General features: G+C 37.0%; 1 protein-coding gene across 1 annotated transcript in view; it reads left to right on the top strand.

Moving 5' to 3' along the window:
* The window catches only part of dpep1 (dipeptidase 1), a 49,246-nt gene extending 32,432 nt beyond the window's left edge, over positions 1-16,814 (top strand). The window contains exons 8-10 of the mRNA XM_080768653.1: positions 14,642-14,717; positions 15,158-15,293; positions 16,585-16,814. Coding sequence (XP_080624779.1) covers positions 14,642-14,717; positions 15,158-15,293; positions 16,585-16,758 — 386 coding nt within the window. The 3' untranslated portion in view covers positions 16,759-16,814. The remainder of the gene's footprint in view (positions 1-14,641; positions 14,718-15,157; positions 15,294-16,584) is intronic.
* Positions 16,815-17,635: the final 821 nt, after the last annotated feature.

Below are 17,635 nucleotides of genomic sequence, written 5' to 3' on the forward strand. Positions count from 1 at the left end.
GCATACTATAGCGCGCCGTTTTTCATCATTTTTGAGGATTTGAAAAAAATGACGAAATGACAAAAACGATGGGTTATAGCCCATGTTTTTGAAATTTTGAAAAAAAAAGTTAGCCTCGTTTCTCATCATTTTGGACCATGGGCTATAGCCCATATTGTACGGCATACTATAGCGCGCCGTTTTTCATCATTTTTGAGGATTTGAAAAAAATTACGAAATGACAAAAACGATGGGTTATAGCCCATGTTTTTTGAAATTTTGAAAAAAAAAGTTAGCCTCGTTTCTCATCATTTTGGACCATGGGCTATAGCCCATATCGTACGGCATACTATAGCGCGCCGTTTTTCATCATTTTTGAGGATTTGAAAAAAATGACGAAATGACAAAAACGATGGGTTATAGCCCATGTTTTTTGAAATTTTGAAAAAAAAAGTTAGCCTCGTTTCTCATCATTTTGGACCATTTGTGGCCCATATCGTACGGCATACTATAGCGCGCCGTTTTTCATCATTTTTGACGATTTAAAAAAAATGACAAAATGACAAAAACGATGGGTTATAGCCCATGTTTTTGAAATTTTGAAAAAAAAAGTTAGCCTCGTTTCTCATCATTTTGGACCATGGGCTATAGCCCATATCGTACGGCATACTATAGTGCGCCGTTTTTCATCATTTTTGAGGATTTGAAAAAAATGACGAAATGACAAAAACGATGGGTTATAGCCCATGTTTTTGAAATTTTGAAAAAAAAGTTAGCCTCGTTTCTCATCATTTTGGACCATGGGCTATAGCCCATATTGTACGGCATACTATAGCGCGCCGTTTTTCATCATTTTTGAGGATTTGAAAAAAATGACAAAATGACAAAAACGATGGGTTATAGCCCATGTTTTTGAAATTTTGAAAAAAAAAGTTAGCCTCGTTTCTCATCATTTTGGACCATGGGCTATAGCCCATATCGTACGGCATACTATAGCGCGCCGTTTTTCATCATTTTTGAGGATTTGAAAAAAATGACGAAATGACAAAAACGATGGGTTATAGCCCATGTTTTTGAAATTTTGAAAAAAAAAGTTAGCCTCGTTTCTCATCATTTTGGACCATGGGCTATAGCCCATATTGTACGGCATACTATAGCGCGCCGTTTTTCATCATTTTTGAGGATTTGAAAAAAATTACGAAATGACAAAAACGATGGGTTATAGCCCATGTTTTTTGAAATTTTGAAAAAAAAAGTTAGCCTCGTTTCTCATCATTTTGGACCATGGGCTATAGCCCATATCGTACGGCATACTATAGCGCGCCGTTTTTCATCATTTTTGAGGATTTGAAAAAAATGACGAAATGACAAAAACGATGGGTTATAGCCCATGTTTTTTGAAATTTTGAAAAAAAAAGTTAGCCTCGTTTCTCATCATTTTGGACCATTTGTGGCCCATATCGTACGGCATACTATAGCGCGCCGTTTTTCATCATTTTTGACGATTTAAAAAAAATGACAAAATGACAAAAACGATGGGTTATAGCCCATGTTTTTGAAATTTTGAAAAAAAAAGTTAGCCTCGTTTCTCATCATTTTGGACCATGGGCTATAGCCCATATCGTACGGCATACTATAGTGCGCCGTTTTTCATCATTTTTGAGGATTTGAAAAAAATGACGAAATGACAAAAACGATGGGTTATAGCCCATGTTTTTGAAATTTTGAAAAAAAAGTTAGCCTCGTTTCTCATCATTTTGGACCATGGGCTATAGCCCATATTGTACGGCATACTATAGCGCGCCGTTTTTCATCATTTTTGAGGATTTGAAAAAAATGACGAAATGACAAAAACGATGGGTTATAGCCCATGTTTTTTGAAATTTTGAAAAAAAAAGTTAGCCTCGTTTCTCATCATTTTGGACCATGGGCTATAGCCCATATCGTACGGCATACTATAGCGCGCCGTTTTTCATCATTTTTGAGGATTTGAAAAAAATGACGAAATGACAAAAACGATGGGTTATAGCCCATGTTTTTGAAATTTTGAAAAAAAAAGTTAGCCTCGTTTCTCATCATTTTGGACCATGGGCTATAGCCCATATTGTACGGCATACTATAGCGCGCCGTTTTTCATCATTTTTGAGGATTTGAAAAAAATTACGAAATGACAAAAACGATGGGTTATAGCCCATGTTTTTTGAAATTTTGAAAAAAAAAGTTAGCCTCGTTTCTCATCATTTTGGACCATGGGCTATAGCCCATATCGTACGGCATACTATAGCGCGCCGTTTTTCATCATTTTTGAGGATTTGAAAAAAATGACGAAATGACAAAAACGATGGGTTATAGCCCATGTTTTTTGAAATTTTGAAAAAAAAAGTTAGCCTCGTTTCTCATCATTTTGGACCATGGGCTATAGCCCATATCGTACGGCATGCTATAGCGCGCCGTTTTTCATCATTTTTGAGGATTTGAAAAAAATGACGAAATGACAAAAACGATGGGTTATAGCCCATGTTTTTGAAATTTTGAAAAAAAAAGTTAGCCTCGTTTCTCATCATTTTGGACCATTTGTGGCCCATATCGTACGGCATACTATAGCGCGCCGTTTTTCATCATTTTTGACGATTTAAAAAAAATGACAAAATGACAAAAACGATGGGTTATAGCCCATGTTTTTGAAATTTTGAAAAAAAAAGTTAGCCTCGTTTCTCATCATTTTGGACCATGGGCTATAGCCCATATCGTACGGCATACTATAGCGCGCCGTTTTTCATCATTTTTGAGGATTTGAAAAAAATGACGAAATGACAAAAACGATGGGTTATAGCCCATGTTTTTGAAATTTTGAAAAAAAAAGTTAGCCTCGTTTCTCATCATTTTGGACCATGGGCTATAGCCCATATTGTACGGCATACTATAGCGCGCCGTTTTTCATCATTTTTGAGGATTTGAAAAAAATGACAAAATGACAAAAACGATGGGTTATAGCCCATGTTTTTTGAAATTTTGAAAAAAAAAGTTAGCCTCGTTTCTCATCATTTTGGACCATGGGCTATAGCCCATATCGTACGGCATACTATAGCGCGCCGTTTTTCATCATTTTTGAGGATTTGAAAAAAATGACGAAATGACAAAAACGATGGGTTATAGCCCATGTTTTTGAAATTTTGAAAAAAAAAGTTAGCCTCGTTTCTCATCATTTTGGACCATTTGTGGCCCATATCGTACGGCATACTATAGCGCGCCGTTTTTCATCATTTTTGACGATTTAAAAAAAATGACAAAATGACAAAAACGATGGGTTATAGCCCATGTTTTTGAAATTTTGAAAAAAAAAGTTAGCCTCGTTTCTCATCATTTTGGACCATGGGCTATAGCCCATATTGTACGGCATACTATAGCGCGCCGTTTTTCATCATTTTTGAGGATTTGAAAAAAATGACAAAATGACAAAAACGATGGGTTATAGCCCATGTTTTTGAAAATTTGAAAAAAAAAGTTAGCCTCGTTTCTCATCATTTTGGACCATGGGCTATAGCCCATATCGTACGGCATACTATAGCGCGCCGTTTTTCATCATTTTTGAGGATTTGAAAAAAATGACGAAATGACAAAAACGATGGGTTATAGCCCATGTTTTTGAAATTTTGAAAAAAAAAGTTAGCCTCGTTTCTCATCATTTTGGACCATGGGCTATAGCCCATATCGTACGGCATACTATAGCGCGCCGTTTTTCATCATTTTTGAGGATTTGAAAAAAATGACGAAATGACAAAAACGATGGGTTATAGCCCATGTTTTTTGAAATTTTGAAAAAAAAAGTTAGCCTCGTTTCTCATCATTTTGGACCATGGGCTATAGCCCATATCGTACGGCATACTATAGCGCGCCGTTTTTCATCATTTTTGAGGATTTGAAAAAAATGACGAAATGACAAAAACGATGGGTTATAGCCCATGTTTTTGAAATTTTGGAAAAAAAAGTTAGCCTCGTTTCTCATCATTTTGGACCATGGGCTATAGCCCATATCGTACGGCATACTATAGCGCGCCGTTTTTCATCATTTTTGATGATTTGAAAAAAATGACAAAATGACAAACACGATGGGTTATAGCCCATGTTTTTGAAATTTTGGAAAAAAAAGTTAGCCTCGTTTCTCATCATTTTGGACCACGGGCTATAGCCCCTATTGTACGGCATACTATAGCGCGCCGTTTTTCATCATTTTTGAGGATTTGAAAAAAATGACGAAATGACAAAAACGATGGGTTATAGCCCATGTTTTTGAAATTTTGAAAAAAAAAGTTAGCCTCGTTTCTCATCATTTTGGACCATGGGCTATAGCCCATATCGTACGGCATACTATAGCGCGCCGTTTTTCATCATTTTTGAGGATTTGAAAAAAATGACGAAATGACAAAAACGATGGGTTATAGCCCATGTTTTTGAAATTTTGAAAAAAAAAGTTAGCCTCGTTTCTCATCATTTTGGACCATGGGCTATAGCCCATATCGTACGGCATACTATAGCGCGCCGTTTTCCATCATTTTTGAGGATTTGAAAAGAATGACGAAATGACAAAAACGATGGGTTATAGCCCATGTTTTTGAAATTTTGAAAAAAAAAGTTAGCCTCGTTTCTCATCATTTTGGACCATGGGCTATAGCCCATATTGTACGGCATACTATAGCGCGCCGTTTTTCATAATTTTTGAGGATTTGAAAAAAATGACGAAATGACAAAAACGATGGGTTATAGCCCATGTTTTTTGAAATTTTGGAAAAAAAAGTTAGCCTCGTTTCTCATCATTTTGGACCATGGGCTATAGCCAATATCGTACGGCATACTATAGCGCGCCGTTTTTCATCATTTTTGAGGATTTGAAAAAAATGACGAAATGACAAAAACGATGGGTTATAGCCCATGTTTTTGAAATTTTGAAAAAAAAAGTTAGCCTTGTTTCTCATCATTTTGGACCATGGGCTATAGCCCATATCGTACGGCATACTATAGCGCGCCGTTTTTCATCATTTTTGAGGATTTGAAAAAAATGACGAAATGACAAAAACGATGGGTTATAGCCCATGTTTTTGAAATTTTGGAAAAAAAAGTTAGCCTCGTTTCTCATCATTTTGGACCATGGGCTATAGCCCATATCGTACGGCATACTATAGCGCGCCGTTTTTCATCATTTTTGATGATTTGAAAAAAATGACAAAATGACAAACACGATGGGTTATAGCCCATGTTTTTGAAATTTTGGAAAAAAAAGTTAGCCTCGTTTCTCATCATTTTGGACCATGGGCTATAGCCCCTATTGTACGGCATACTATAGCGCGCCGTTTTTCATCATTTTTGAGGATTTGAAAAAAATGACGAAATGACAAAAACGATGGGTTATAGCCCATGTTTTTGAAATTTTGAAAAAAAAAGTTAGCCTCGTTTCTCATCATTTTGGACCATGGGCTATAGCCCATATCGTACGGCATACTATAGCGCGCCGTTTTTCATCATTTTTGAGGATTTGAAAAAAATGACGAAATGACAAAAACGATGGGTTATAGCCCATGTTTTTGAAATTTTGAAAAAAAAAGTTAGCCTCGTTTCTCATCATTTTGGACCATGGGCTATAGCCCATATCGTACGGCATACTATAGCGCGCCGTTTTCCATCATTTTTGAGGATTTGAAAAGAATGACGAAATGACAAAAACGATGGGTTATAGCCCATGTTTTTGAAATTTTGAAAAAAAAAGTTAGCCTCGTTTCTCATCATTTTGGACCATGGGCTATAGCCCATATTGTACGGCATACTATAGCGCGCCGTTTTTCATCATTTTTGAGGATTTGAAAAAAATGACGAAATGACAAAAACGATGGGTTATAGCCCATGTTTTTTGAAATTTTGGAAAAAAAAGTTAGCCTCGTTTCTCATCATTTTGGACCATGGGCTATAGCCCATATCGTACGGCATACTATAGCGCGCCGTTTTTCATCATTTTTGAGGATTTGAAAAAAATGACGAAATGACAAAAACGATGGGTTATAGCCCATGTTTTTGAAATTTTGAAAAAAAAAGTTAGCCTTGTTTCTCATCATTTTGGACCATGGGCTATAGCCCATATCGTACGGCATACTATAGCGCGCCGTTTTTCATCATTTTTGAGGATTTGAAAAAAATGACGAAATGACAAAAACGATGGGTTATAGCCCATGTTTTTGAAATTTTGAAAAAAAAAGTTAGCCTCGTTTCTCATCATTTTGGACCATGGGCTATAGCCCATATCGTACGGCATACTATAGCGCGCCGTTTTTCATCATTTTTGAGGATTTGAAAAAAATGACGAAATGACAAAAACGATGGGTTATAGCCCATGTTTTTGAAAATTTGAAAAAAAAAGTTAGCCTCGTTTCTCATCATTTTGGACCATGGGCTATAGCCCATATCGTACGGCATACTATAGCGCGCCGTTTTTCATCATTTTTGAGGATTTGAAAAAAATGACGAAATGACAAAAACGATGGGTTATAGCCCATGTTTTTTGAAATTTTGAAAAAAAAAGTTAGCCTCGTTTCTCATCATTTTGGACCATGGGCTATAGCCCATATCGTACGGCATACTATAGCGCGCCGTTTTTCATCATTTTTGAGGATTTGAAAAGAATGACGAAATGACAAAAACGATGGGTTATAGCCCATGTTTTTGAAATTTTGGAAAAAAAAGTTAGCCTCGTTTCTCATCATTTTGGACCATGGGCTATAGCCCATATTGTACGGCATACTATAGCGCGCCGTTTTTCATCATTTTTGAGGATTTGAAAAAAATGACGAAATGACAAAAACGATGGGTTATAGCCCATGTTTTTTGAAATTTTGAAAAAAAAAGTTAGCCTCGTTTCTCATCATTTTGGACCATGGGCTATAGCCCATATCGTACGGCATACTATAGCGCGCCGTTTTTCTTCATTTTTGAGGATTTGAAAAAATGACGAAATGACAAAAACGATGGGTTATAGCCCATGTTTTTGAAATTTTGAAAAAAAAAGTTAGCCTCGTTTCTCATCATTTTGGACCATGGGCTATAGCCCATATCGTACGGCATACTATAGCGCGCCGTTTTTCATCATTTTTGAGGATTTGAAAAGAATGACGAAATGACAAAAACGATGGGTTATAGCCCATGTTTTTGAAATTTTGAAAAAAAAAGTTAGCCTCGTTTCTCATCATTTTGGACCATGGGCTATAGCCCATATTGTACGGCATACTATAGCGCGCCGTTTTTCATCATTTTTGAGGATTTGAAAAAAATGACGAAATGACAAAAACGATGGGTTATAGCCCATGTTTTTTGAAATTTTGAAAAAAAAAGTTAGCCTCGTTTCTCATCATTTTGGACCATGGGCTATAGCCCATATCGTACGGCATACTATAGCGCGCCGTTTTTCATCATTTTTGAGGATTTGAAAAAAATGACGAAATGACAAAAACGATAAGTTATAGCCCATGTTTTTGAAATTTTGAAAAAAAAAGTTAGCCTTGTTTCTCATCATTTTGGACCATGGGCTATAGCCCATATCGTACGGCATACTATAGCGCGCCGTTTTTCATCATTTTTGAGGATTTGAAAAAAATGACGAAATGACAAAAACGATGGGTTATAGCCCATGTTTTTGAAATTTTGAAAAAAAAAGTTAGCCTCGTTTCTCATCATTTTGGATCATGGGCTATAGCCCATATCGTACGGCATACTATAGCGCGCCGTTTTTCATCATTTTTGAGGATTTGAAAAAAATGACGAAATGACAAAAACGATGGGTTATAGCCCATGTTTTTTGAAATTTTGAAAAAAAAAGTTAGCCTCGTTTCTCATCATTTTGGACCATGGGCTATAGCCCATATCGTACGGCATACTATAGCGCGCCGTTTTTCATCATTTTTGAGGATTTGAAAAAAATGACGAAATGACAAAAACGATGGGTTATAGCCCATGTTTTTGAAATTTTGAAAAAAAAAGTTAGCCTTGTTTCTCATCATTTTGGACCATGGGCTATAGCCCATATCGTACGGCATACTATAGCGCGCCGTTTTTCATCATTTTTGAGGATTTGAAAAAAATGACGAAATGACAAAAACGATGGGTTATAGCCCATGTTTTTTGAAATTTTGAAAAAAAAAGTTAGCCTTGTTTCTCATCATTTTGGACCATGGGCTATAGCCCATATCGTACGGCATACTATAGCGCGCCGTTTTTCATCATTTTTGAGGATTTGAAAAAAATGACGAAATGACAAAAACGATGGGTTATAGCCCATGTTTTTGAAATTTTGAAAAAAAAAGTTAGCCTCGTTTCTCATCATTTTGGATCATGGGCTATAGCCCATATCGTACGGCATACTATAGCGCGCCGTTTTTCATCATTTTTGAGGATTTGAAAAAAATGATGAAATGACAAAAACGATGGGTTATAGCCCATGTTTTTTGAAATTTTGAAAAAAAAAGTTAGCCTCGTTTCTCATCATTTTGGACCATGGGCTATAGCCCATATCGTACGGCATACTATAGCGCGCCGTTTTTCATCATTTTTGAGGATTTGAAAAAAATGACGAAATGACAAAAACGATGGGTTATAGCCCATGTTTTTGAAATTTTGAAAAAAAAAGTTAGCCTCGTTTCTCATCATTTTGGATCATGGGCTATAGCCCATATCGTACGGCATACTATAGCGCGCCGTTTTTCATCATTTTTGAGGATTTGAAAAAAATGATGAAATGACAAAAACGATGGGTTATAGCCCATGTTTTTTGAAATTTTGAAAAAAAAAGTTAGCTTTGTTTCTCATCATTTTGGACCATGGGCTATAGCCCATATCGTACGGCATACTATAGCGCGCCGTTTTTCATCATTTTTGAGGATTTGAAAAAAATGACGAAATGACAAAAACGATGGGTTATAGCCCATGTTTTTGAAATTTTGAAAAAAAAAGTTAGCCTCGTTTCTCATCATTTTGGATCATGGGCTATAGCCCATATCGTACGGCATACTATAGCGCGCCGTTTTTCATCATTTTTGAGGATTTGAAAAAAATGACGAAATGACAAAAACGATGGGTTATAGCCCATGTTTTTTGAAATTTTGAAAAAAAACGTTAGCCTCGTTTCTCATCATTTTGGACCATGGGCTATAGCCCATATCGTACGGCATACTATAGCGCGCCGTTTTTCATCATTTTTGAGGATTTGAAAAAAATGACGAAATGACAAAAACGATGGGTTATAGCCCATGTTTTTGAAAATTTGAAAAAAAAAGTTAGCCTCGTTTCTCATCATTTTGGACCATGGGCTATAGCCCATATCGTACGGCATACTATAGCGCGCCGTTTTTCATCATTTTTGAGGATTTGAAAAAAATGACGAAATGACAAAAACGATGGGTTATAGCCCATGTTTTTGAAATTTTGAAAAAAAAAGTTAGCCTCGTTTCTCATCATTTTGGATCATGGGCTATAGCCCATATCGTACGGCATACTATAGCGCGCCGTTTTTCATCATTTTTGAGGATTTGAAAAAAATTACGAAATGACAAAAACGATGGGTTATAGCCCATGTTTTTTGAAATTTTGGAAAAAAAAGTTAGCCTCGTTTCTCATCATTTTGGACCATGGGCTATAGCCCATATCGTACGGCATACTATAGCGCGCCGTTTTTCATCATTTTTGAGGATTTGAAAAAAATGACGAAATGACAAAAACGATGGGTTATAGCCCATGTTTTTGAAAATTTGAAAAAAAAAGTTAGCCTCGTTTCTCATCATTTTGGACCATGGGCTATAGCCCATATCGTACGGCATACTATAGCGCGCCGTTTTTCATCATTTTTGACGATTTGAAAAAAATGACGAAATGACAAAAACGATGGGTTGTAGCCCATGTTTTTTGAAATTTTGAAAAAAAAAGTTACTCTCGTTTCTCATCATTTTGGACCATGGGCTATAGCCCATATTGTACGGCATACTATAGCGCGCCGTTTTTCATCATTTTTGAGGATTTGAAAAAAATGACGAAATGACAAAAACGATGGGTTATAGCCCATGTTTTTTGAAATTTTGAAAAAAAAAGTTAGCCTCGTTTCTCATCATTTTGGACCATGGGCTATAGCCCATATCGTACGGCATACTATAGCGCGCCGTTTTTCATCATTTTTGAGGATTTGAAAAAAATGACGAAATGACAAAAACGATGGGTTATAGCCCATGTTTTTGAAATTTTGAAAAAAAAAGTTAGCCTCGTTTCTCATCATTTTGGACCATGGGCTATAGCCCATATCGTACGGCATACTATAGCGCGCCGTTTTTCATCATTTTTGAGGATTTGAAAAAAATGACGAAATGACAAAAACGATGGGTTATAGCCCATGTTTTTTGAAATTTTGAAAAAAAAAGTTAGCCTCGTTTCTCATCATTTTGGACCATGGGCTATAGCCCATATCGTACGGCATACTATAGCGCGCCGTTTTTCATCATTTTTGAGGATTTGAAAAAAATGACGAAATGACAAAAACGATGGGTTATAGCCCATGTTTTTGAAAATTTGAAAAAAAAAGTTAGCCTCGTTTCTCATCATTTTGGACCATGGGCTATAGCCCATATCGTACGGCATACTATAGCGCGCCGTTTTTCATCATTTTTGACGATTTGAAAAAAATGACGAAATGACAAAAACGATGGGTTATAGCCCATGTTTTTTGAAATTTTGAAAAAAAAAGTTACTCTCGTTTCTCATCATTTTGGACCATGGGCTATAGCCCATATTGTACGGCATACTATAGCGCGCCGTTTTTCATCATTTTTTAGGATTTGAAAAAAATGACGAAATGACAAAAACGATGGGTTATAGCCCATGTTTTTTGAAATTTTGAAAAAAAAAGTTAGCCTCGTTTCTCATCATTTTGGACCATGGGCTATAGCCCATATCGTACGGCATACTATAGCGCGCCGTTTTTCATCATTTTTGAGGATTTGAAAAAATGACGAAATGACAAAAACGATGGGTTATAGCCCATGTTTTTGAAAATTTGAAAAAAAAAGTTAGCCTCGTTTCTCATCATTTTGGACCATGGGCTATAGCCCATATCGTACGGCATACTATAGCGCGCCGTTTTTCATCATTTTTGACGATTTGAAAAAAATGACGAAATGACAAAAACGATGGGTTATAGCCCATGTTTTTTGAAATTTTGAAAAAAAAAGTTACTCTCGTTTCTCATCATTTTGGACCATGGGCTATAGCCCATATTGTACGGCATACTATAGCGCGCCGTTTTTCATCATTTTTTAGGATTTGAAAAAAATGACGAAATGACAAAAACGATGGGTTATAGCCCATGTTTTTTGAAATTTTGAAAAAAAAAGTTAGCCTCGTTTCTCATCATTTTGGACCATGGGCTATAGCCCATATCGTACGGCATACTATAGCGCGCCGTTTTTCATCATTTTTGAGGATTTGAAAAAATGACGAAATGACAAAAACGATGGGTTATAGCCCATGTTTTTGAAAATTTGAAAAAAAAAGTTAGCCTCGTTTCTCATCATTTTGGACCATGGGCTATAGCCCATATCGTACGGCATACTATAGCGCGCCGTTTTTCATCATTTTTGAGGATTTGAAAAAAAAGAAAAAATATAGTATATATTAGTATAGTATATATAATACTATAGCGCGCCGTTTTTCATCATTTTTGAGGATTTGAAAAGAATGACGAAATGACAAAAACGATGGGTTATAGCCCATGTTTTTGAAATTTTGAAAAAAAAAGTTACTCTCGTTTCTCATCATTTTGGACCATGGGCTATAGCCCATATTGTACGGCATACTATAGCGCGCCGTTTTTCATCATTTTTGAGGATTTGAAAAAAATGACGAAATGACAAAAACGATGGGTTATAGCCCATGTTTTTTGAAATTTTGAAAAAAAAAGTTAGCCTCGTTTCTCATCATTTTGGACCATGGGCTATAGCCCATATCGTACGGCATACTATAGCGCGCCGTTTTTCATCATTTTTGAGGATTTTAAAAAAATGACGAAATGACAAAAACGATGGGTTATAGCCCATGTTTTTGAAATTTTGAAAAAAAAAGTTAGCCTCGTTTCTCATCATTTTGGACCATGGGCTATAGCCCATATCGTACGGCATACTATAGCTCGCCGTTTTTCATCATTTTTGAGGATTTGAAAAAAATGACGAAATGACAAAAACGATGGGTTATAGCCCATGTTTTTGAAAATTTGAAAAAAAAAGTTAGCCTCGTTTCTCATCATTTTGGACCATGGGCTATAGCCCATATCGTACGGCATACTATAGCGCGCCGTTTTTCATCATTTTTGACGATTTGAAAAAAATGACGAAATGACAAAAACGATGGGTTATAGCCCATGTTTTTTGAAATTTTGAAAAAAAAAGTTATCCTCGTTTCTCATCATTTTGGACCATAGGCTATAGCCCATATCGTACGGCATAGTATAGCACGCCGTTTTTCATCATTTTTGAGGATTTGAAAAAAATGAAAAAATGAAAAAAACGATGGGTTATAGCCCATCGTTTTTTGAATTTTAGATAAAAAGAAAAAAAAGACGTCTAAAATACGTCTTTTAGACGTGTTTTAGACGTCTATTTTTAGACGTTTTTTATCCCATTCTAAAAGGCTGGTTAAATATAAGTTTCCGATTGAAACCTTTAATGCCGGTGTGGCACAGGAGATCCGCAATTTCCGCAATTTCCGCAATTTCCGCAATTTCCATTTCCGCAATTTCCGCAATTACCATTTCCGCAATTTCGCAATTTGACAAAAATGATGGGTTATAGATAAGAATTAGGTCAAACGTTTAAAAATAAAATAGCAATGCATTTTGGCCCATCATCTGACAGAATAGTCTGTGTTTTTGTATACTGGGGCCCGATTCTTCATACATTACAAATCATTAGTAGACAGTAATACTTTACTTACTTTATTCTGCCACTTTTTGGGCATCATACTACTTCCACAAACTTTATTCCGCTTTATGCAGTTATTTATGCTTATTCTTTTTACAAATTTTTATACATTCTTTTTTTTACTTTTCCTTCAGCTTTAATACATTTTCTACTGTACATTATATACATTGCGTCTTTTGGCGAGCCCACGCAGTTTCTGCAGGGAACTGCTTTCTAGTTTAACTTAAACGCCCAATGCATTCTCTATGGCAATTGCACAAACTTTGGCATGCTACTAGTCCTACATACTTACACCTAGCAACCCCATTCTAGCCTACTTAGGTTCATCTTACGGTGGACATGTTTACCTGAAAAGGAATCTTTGAAATGTTTCATAGTTTTAGAAATATAGTGCTTTCAAATTTGAGACATTTAACATGGGACTCAATGACAGCTCTATAGGCACGAAAATCACTTTCACCTAGAAACTCATTCACACTTTTTATTATTCAGCTTACTGTGGAACTTTTTACTTTGAAATGTTTTGTAGTTTCTGAGTTATTTGTGACGAAAAAGTGTGACGAGAAAGTGTGACGAGAAAGTGTGACGAGAAAGTGTGATGAGAAAGTGTGATGGAGTGATTTTCGTCTTTTTTTCAAATAGTATTCTGTCCGATATGGGTAAAAAAAAGGTGAAAAACGAGGATTTGAAAAGAAATTGTAAATAGACTTGAGTACAAACTGCAGGGGGTTATCTATGAAAAGGCATTAATGCGCAGAAAATTAAAATAAACCATGTAAATACAACAAATTGAGCAGAGCATTCCAGGGACTTGAACCCCGTTCTGGTAAACCAGAAGTACCACACCAGTGCCTTAGTTTGTTTTGTTGTAGTTTACAGGTAGGCTAATTCTTTTTTCATTTTTTCTCAAATCCTGCAAAATCATGAAAAACGGCATGCGGTCCGAAACCATGGACTATAGTATGCCCTTTTGTGATTTTCATAATTTTTTCAAATCCTCCAAATCCCCCGGTTCTGGCGAGCTTCCCCGCGTCCTACACGGTCGAGAAATGACAGAGTTACCGCGTGGGGGTCCCTATACTCAGTATACTGTACTCTCACACCTGAAATCATATAGTCTATACAGTTAATATGTAGGTGAGTGTTGTCAAGAGGACATATAAGACATATAAGCCTGAACAATACAAATACATTTAAGGCTGTCAAAGCAAACCTCGGCTTCCATAACACCATAACGGTGCCACAGGCTGGATAACTCGATGCCTCGCCCCATTGATGAAAAAATTGTTCAAAAGTAGCCCAGACAAAGTATTGACTGTATACATTAATATATTTTTCAGATGGTTGACATTTATTGATAATTCTTTTTTATAAAATATTCTTATATTTTGAGATAGGATTGTTTGATTTTCATGAGCTGCATGCCATAATCATCAAGGTTTTAAAAAAAGGTTTTATATATTTCACTTTATGCACAATTAATTGAGAATATATGAAAGTTTCACTTTTTGAATTATATTACGGAAGAAAATGCACAATTTTCAATTTTTTTGAAGAAGGAGCTGTAGCCTACATATCAATTTCAGAAATCAGTCCTAGTAACGCTTCCATAGTTTTCTCTAACAAGATAATTTTCAAACGTGCTCATCCACTGCTTTTTGTCTCTATAGATCATTTTGACCACATAAAGAAGGTGGCGGGGGCTCACATCATTGGATTTGGAGGGGATTATGATGGGGTGACAAGGTAAATTAACTGTTGGCAACGGTGTGGTTCCAGTTTGGTACACTGAATGGCGCCTTAACACACGTGTTAACACGCGTTACGCCTACAGAGGTTTTTGTATAAAAAGCCTTCCATACACACACACACACACACGCACGCACGCACAACACACATACACGCGCGCACGCACACACACACACACAGAGAGAGAGAGAGAGAGAGAGAGAGAGGGAGCTCCTATACAATATTTGATGATAAAATGTTTAAGGAACCTTCCAAAATTAAAATGTATATTTGAAAAAAAGGAGGAAGAAGGGTTAAAGTGGTTAAACCGATTTCAATGCTATATTAATTCATTTTGTGGACCCCACTTTGAGAAGCACTGTACCAGTGCAGTGGTAAATGCTGTGTGTTCACTGTACCAGTGCAGTGGTAAATGCTGTGTGTTCTCCTGCTGTCAGAGTACCAGAGGGTCTGGAGGATGTGTCCAAGGTTCCTGCCCTGGTAGCTCAGCTGCTGAAGAGGAACTGGACTGATGAGGATGTGAAAGCAGCTTTGGGGAACAATCTTCTCAGGGTGCTGGAACAAGTGGAGACGGTGAGTGTTGACAGAACATCATATCCTATACAGTAGGCTATGTCACTGTCTGGGCAATTAACCGAAAATATATCTAAACCGATATTTAGAACAAATAACAGTCATAATCTTCCAATTGTCATGAAAATCAGGACAATAATGATTTATAATCGGCTAAACCACTTAATTCTGTATTATTGCAACCGGTATAGGTCGCATTTACTATGAAAACGTACAATTCCCGGTATCACTCAAAATCCCCATACATGGGAAAGCCCACATAATTAATAATTATATGGTGCCTAGGTCTCGTGACATCACTATGACATCTGATGTTATAGTGAATGCGATCTCCTGTCGCACTTAAGCCCATATGCCTATCTACCTGTGAAGTCTGCCCACTTCACAGGTAGAGTACATATATGTTGTAACTGACGCTGGGACACCTGGAAGACAGCTAGCAGCCTCTCACTTGTAATTGTAGTAAGCCTCTCAGTAGTAATGTTGTAAGCTTATCTGCTATTTTCACTTTTTATCCTAATAGAGGTTTCTGACCAGACAGTGGCCTTGTGGTTAGACTGTCTGCCCTGAAACTGGGTGGTCGGGTTCGATCCCCGGCCGGGTCATACCAAAGACTGTAAAAATGGGACCCAATGCCTCCCTGCTTGGCATTCAGCATTAAAGGGTTGGATTGGGGGGTCAAATCTACTAATCAAATGATTCCCGAGCGCGGTGGCTCACTGCTCCAAGAGATGGGTCAAATGCGGTGAACACATTTCACTGCGGTAACGTGTGTGACAAATCGTATGACTTTGACTTTGATGTAAAAAGATGTCACTATTTCTTGTCTAAGATCAAGTGATGTTTCGAGCCTCAAAATAAAACAAATAAATGTACTGACCAAGGGAGCAACAACTACAGTGTGCTGCTCAACTTCCTTGATCTCAGTTCTCTTCGGGGCTAGCATCTGTCTTCAAAGAACTCGGGTGTGCGCTACTCTTCAATCTTGATTACGATCTCTCGTCTACAAATGTCACCATTCCAATGGGAACCTGAAGGTTTCTGTTTGATCCCTGGCTTTGTGTGCCAGTGTCCCTGCACGAACCCCGTCCTAACTGCTCCTGATAAGTGTAACGTGTAAGGTACACACGTTTGTGTGAATGTAAAACGCTGTGAATAAAGGTGATATAGAAATGTAGACAATTTTGTTTCTGCATCTCCTACGACATGCACCCATGCAGTCACCCAGTGAACGCTGATTACATCTTGCAACCCACTGATGCCTAACTGGTTGTACAACCTTGTATTTTAGGTGCGGGACAGTCTGAACAACATCCTTCCAGACGATGTTCCTATACCATATGATGAAGTGAAGAACCCGTGTAGGACCAGTTATGGTTACCCTGACCCTGCAGACAATGCTGGCGCTGGGCACTCACTCAGCCTGCTAGTGGTCGTGTTCACACTCCTTGTCATGATTATATGATTAGGGCTGACATTTATCTGCTTCATCCAGTAAATAAATGTCTTGATTCACTCTCATCTGCGTCAGATATTGTTTCCCAAACAAATGTAGGGTCATGGACCCATCTGTATGGGTCGCAGGGACATTTTTCCATTTGTCTTTTTTGAAATTAAGATTTTCAAAAACTTTCCTTTTTTTCCTTCATAATGTAGCCTATTTTATTTTAAGTTTGTGTCTTGGGGAAACACCAAATGTATCTTTTGGGTCTCAAACTAAAAGGTTTGGGAACCACTGGATGGATGATTTTATGCATCTGATGGCTCAAAACGTTTTGTCCACTATGGTGCAAGGAACCTTAATAAATATTTTTAAGCTTTGGAGCTTATACCCTTTTTCTATTATTAACCTTGGCCCGACACCTGGCATTTAGTGAGTGGATGTGCGTGCTCTATTGTACTATTATGTAGCCTATGCTCTATTATCTATTTTCTGCGATTTCATGTTGTGTACATGGCAACAAAGTGTTATGCACATGTTCTGAGACTGGTGCGTAGGCAGGGCTCAATGTATTAAAAAAGATGCACATAAAGTGCACAAAGTCAAAGACCCGCACACCGTCTGCACTTGCAGACGGTGCAATATGAACACTTTATTACTAGGCAACATTACTTTATTACTAGGCAACATTTCGGTCAAAGATCTTCTTCAGGCATTCTTCATGTTGCGTACATGAAATCTGAGAATCAATTTTTTGAGGAAAACCACTAACTGAAAAACAAAATGTAGGCCTACTTAATTTTTATTTATTTATTATTTATATGTTCTAGACTAGCATGCATATTTAAAGCATTTTGAAAAGCAAGTACTTAAATAATTTAACTTACAAATTGGACCCTTC

Source organism: Protomyctophum bolini (genome assembly GCF_963924005.1).
Source record: "Protomyctophum bolini genome assembly, chromosome: 1".
In the NCBI taxonomy this organism is placed as follows: domain Eukaryota; kingdom Metazoa; phylum Chordata; class Actinopteri; order Myctophiformes; family Myctophidae; genus Protomyctophum; species Protomyctophum bolini.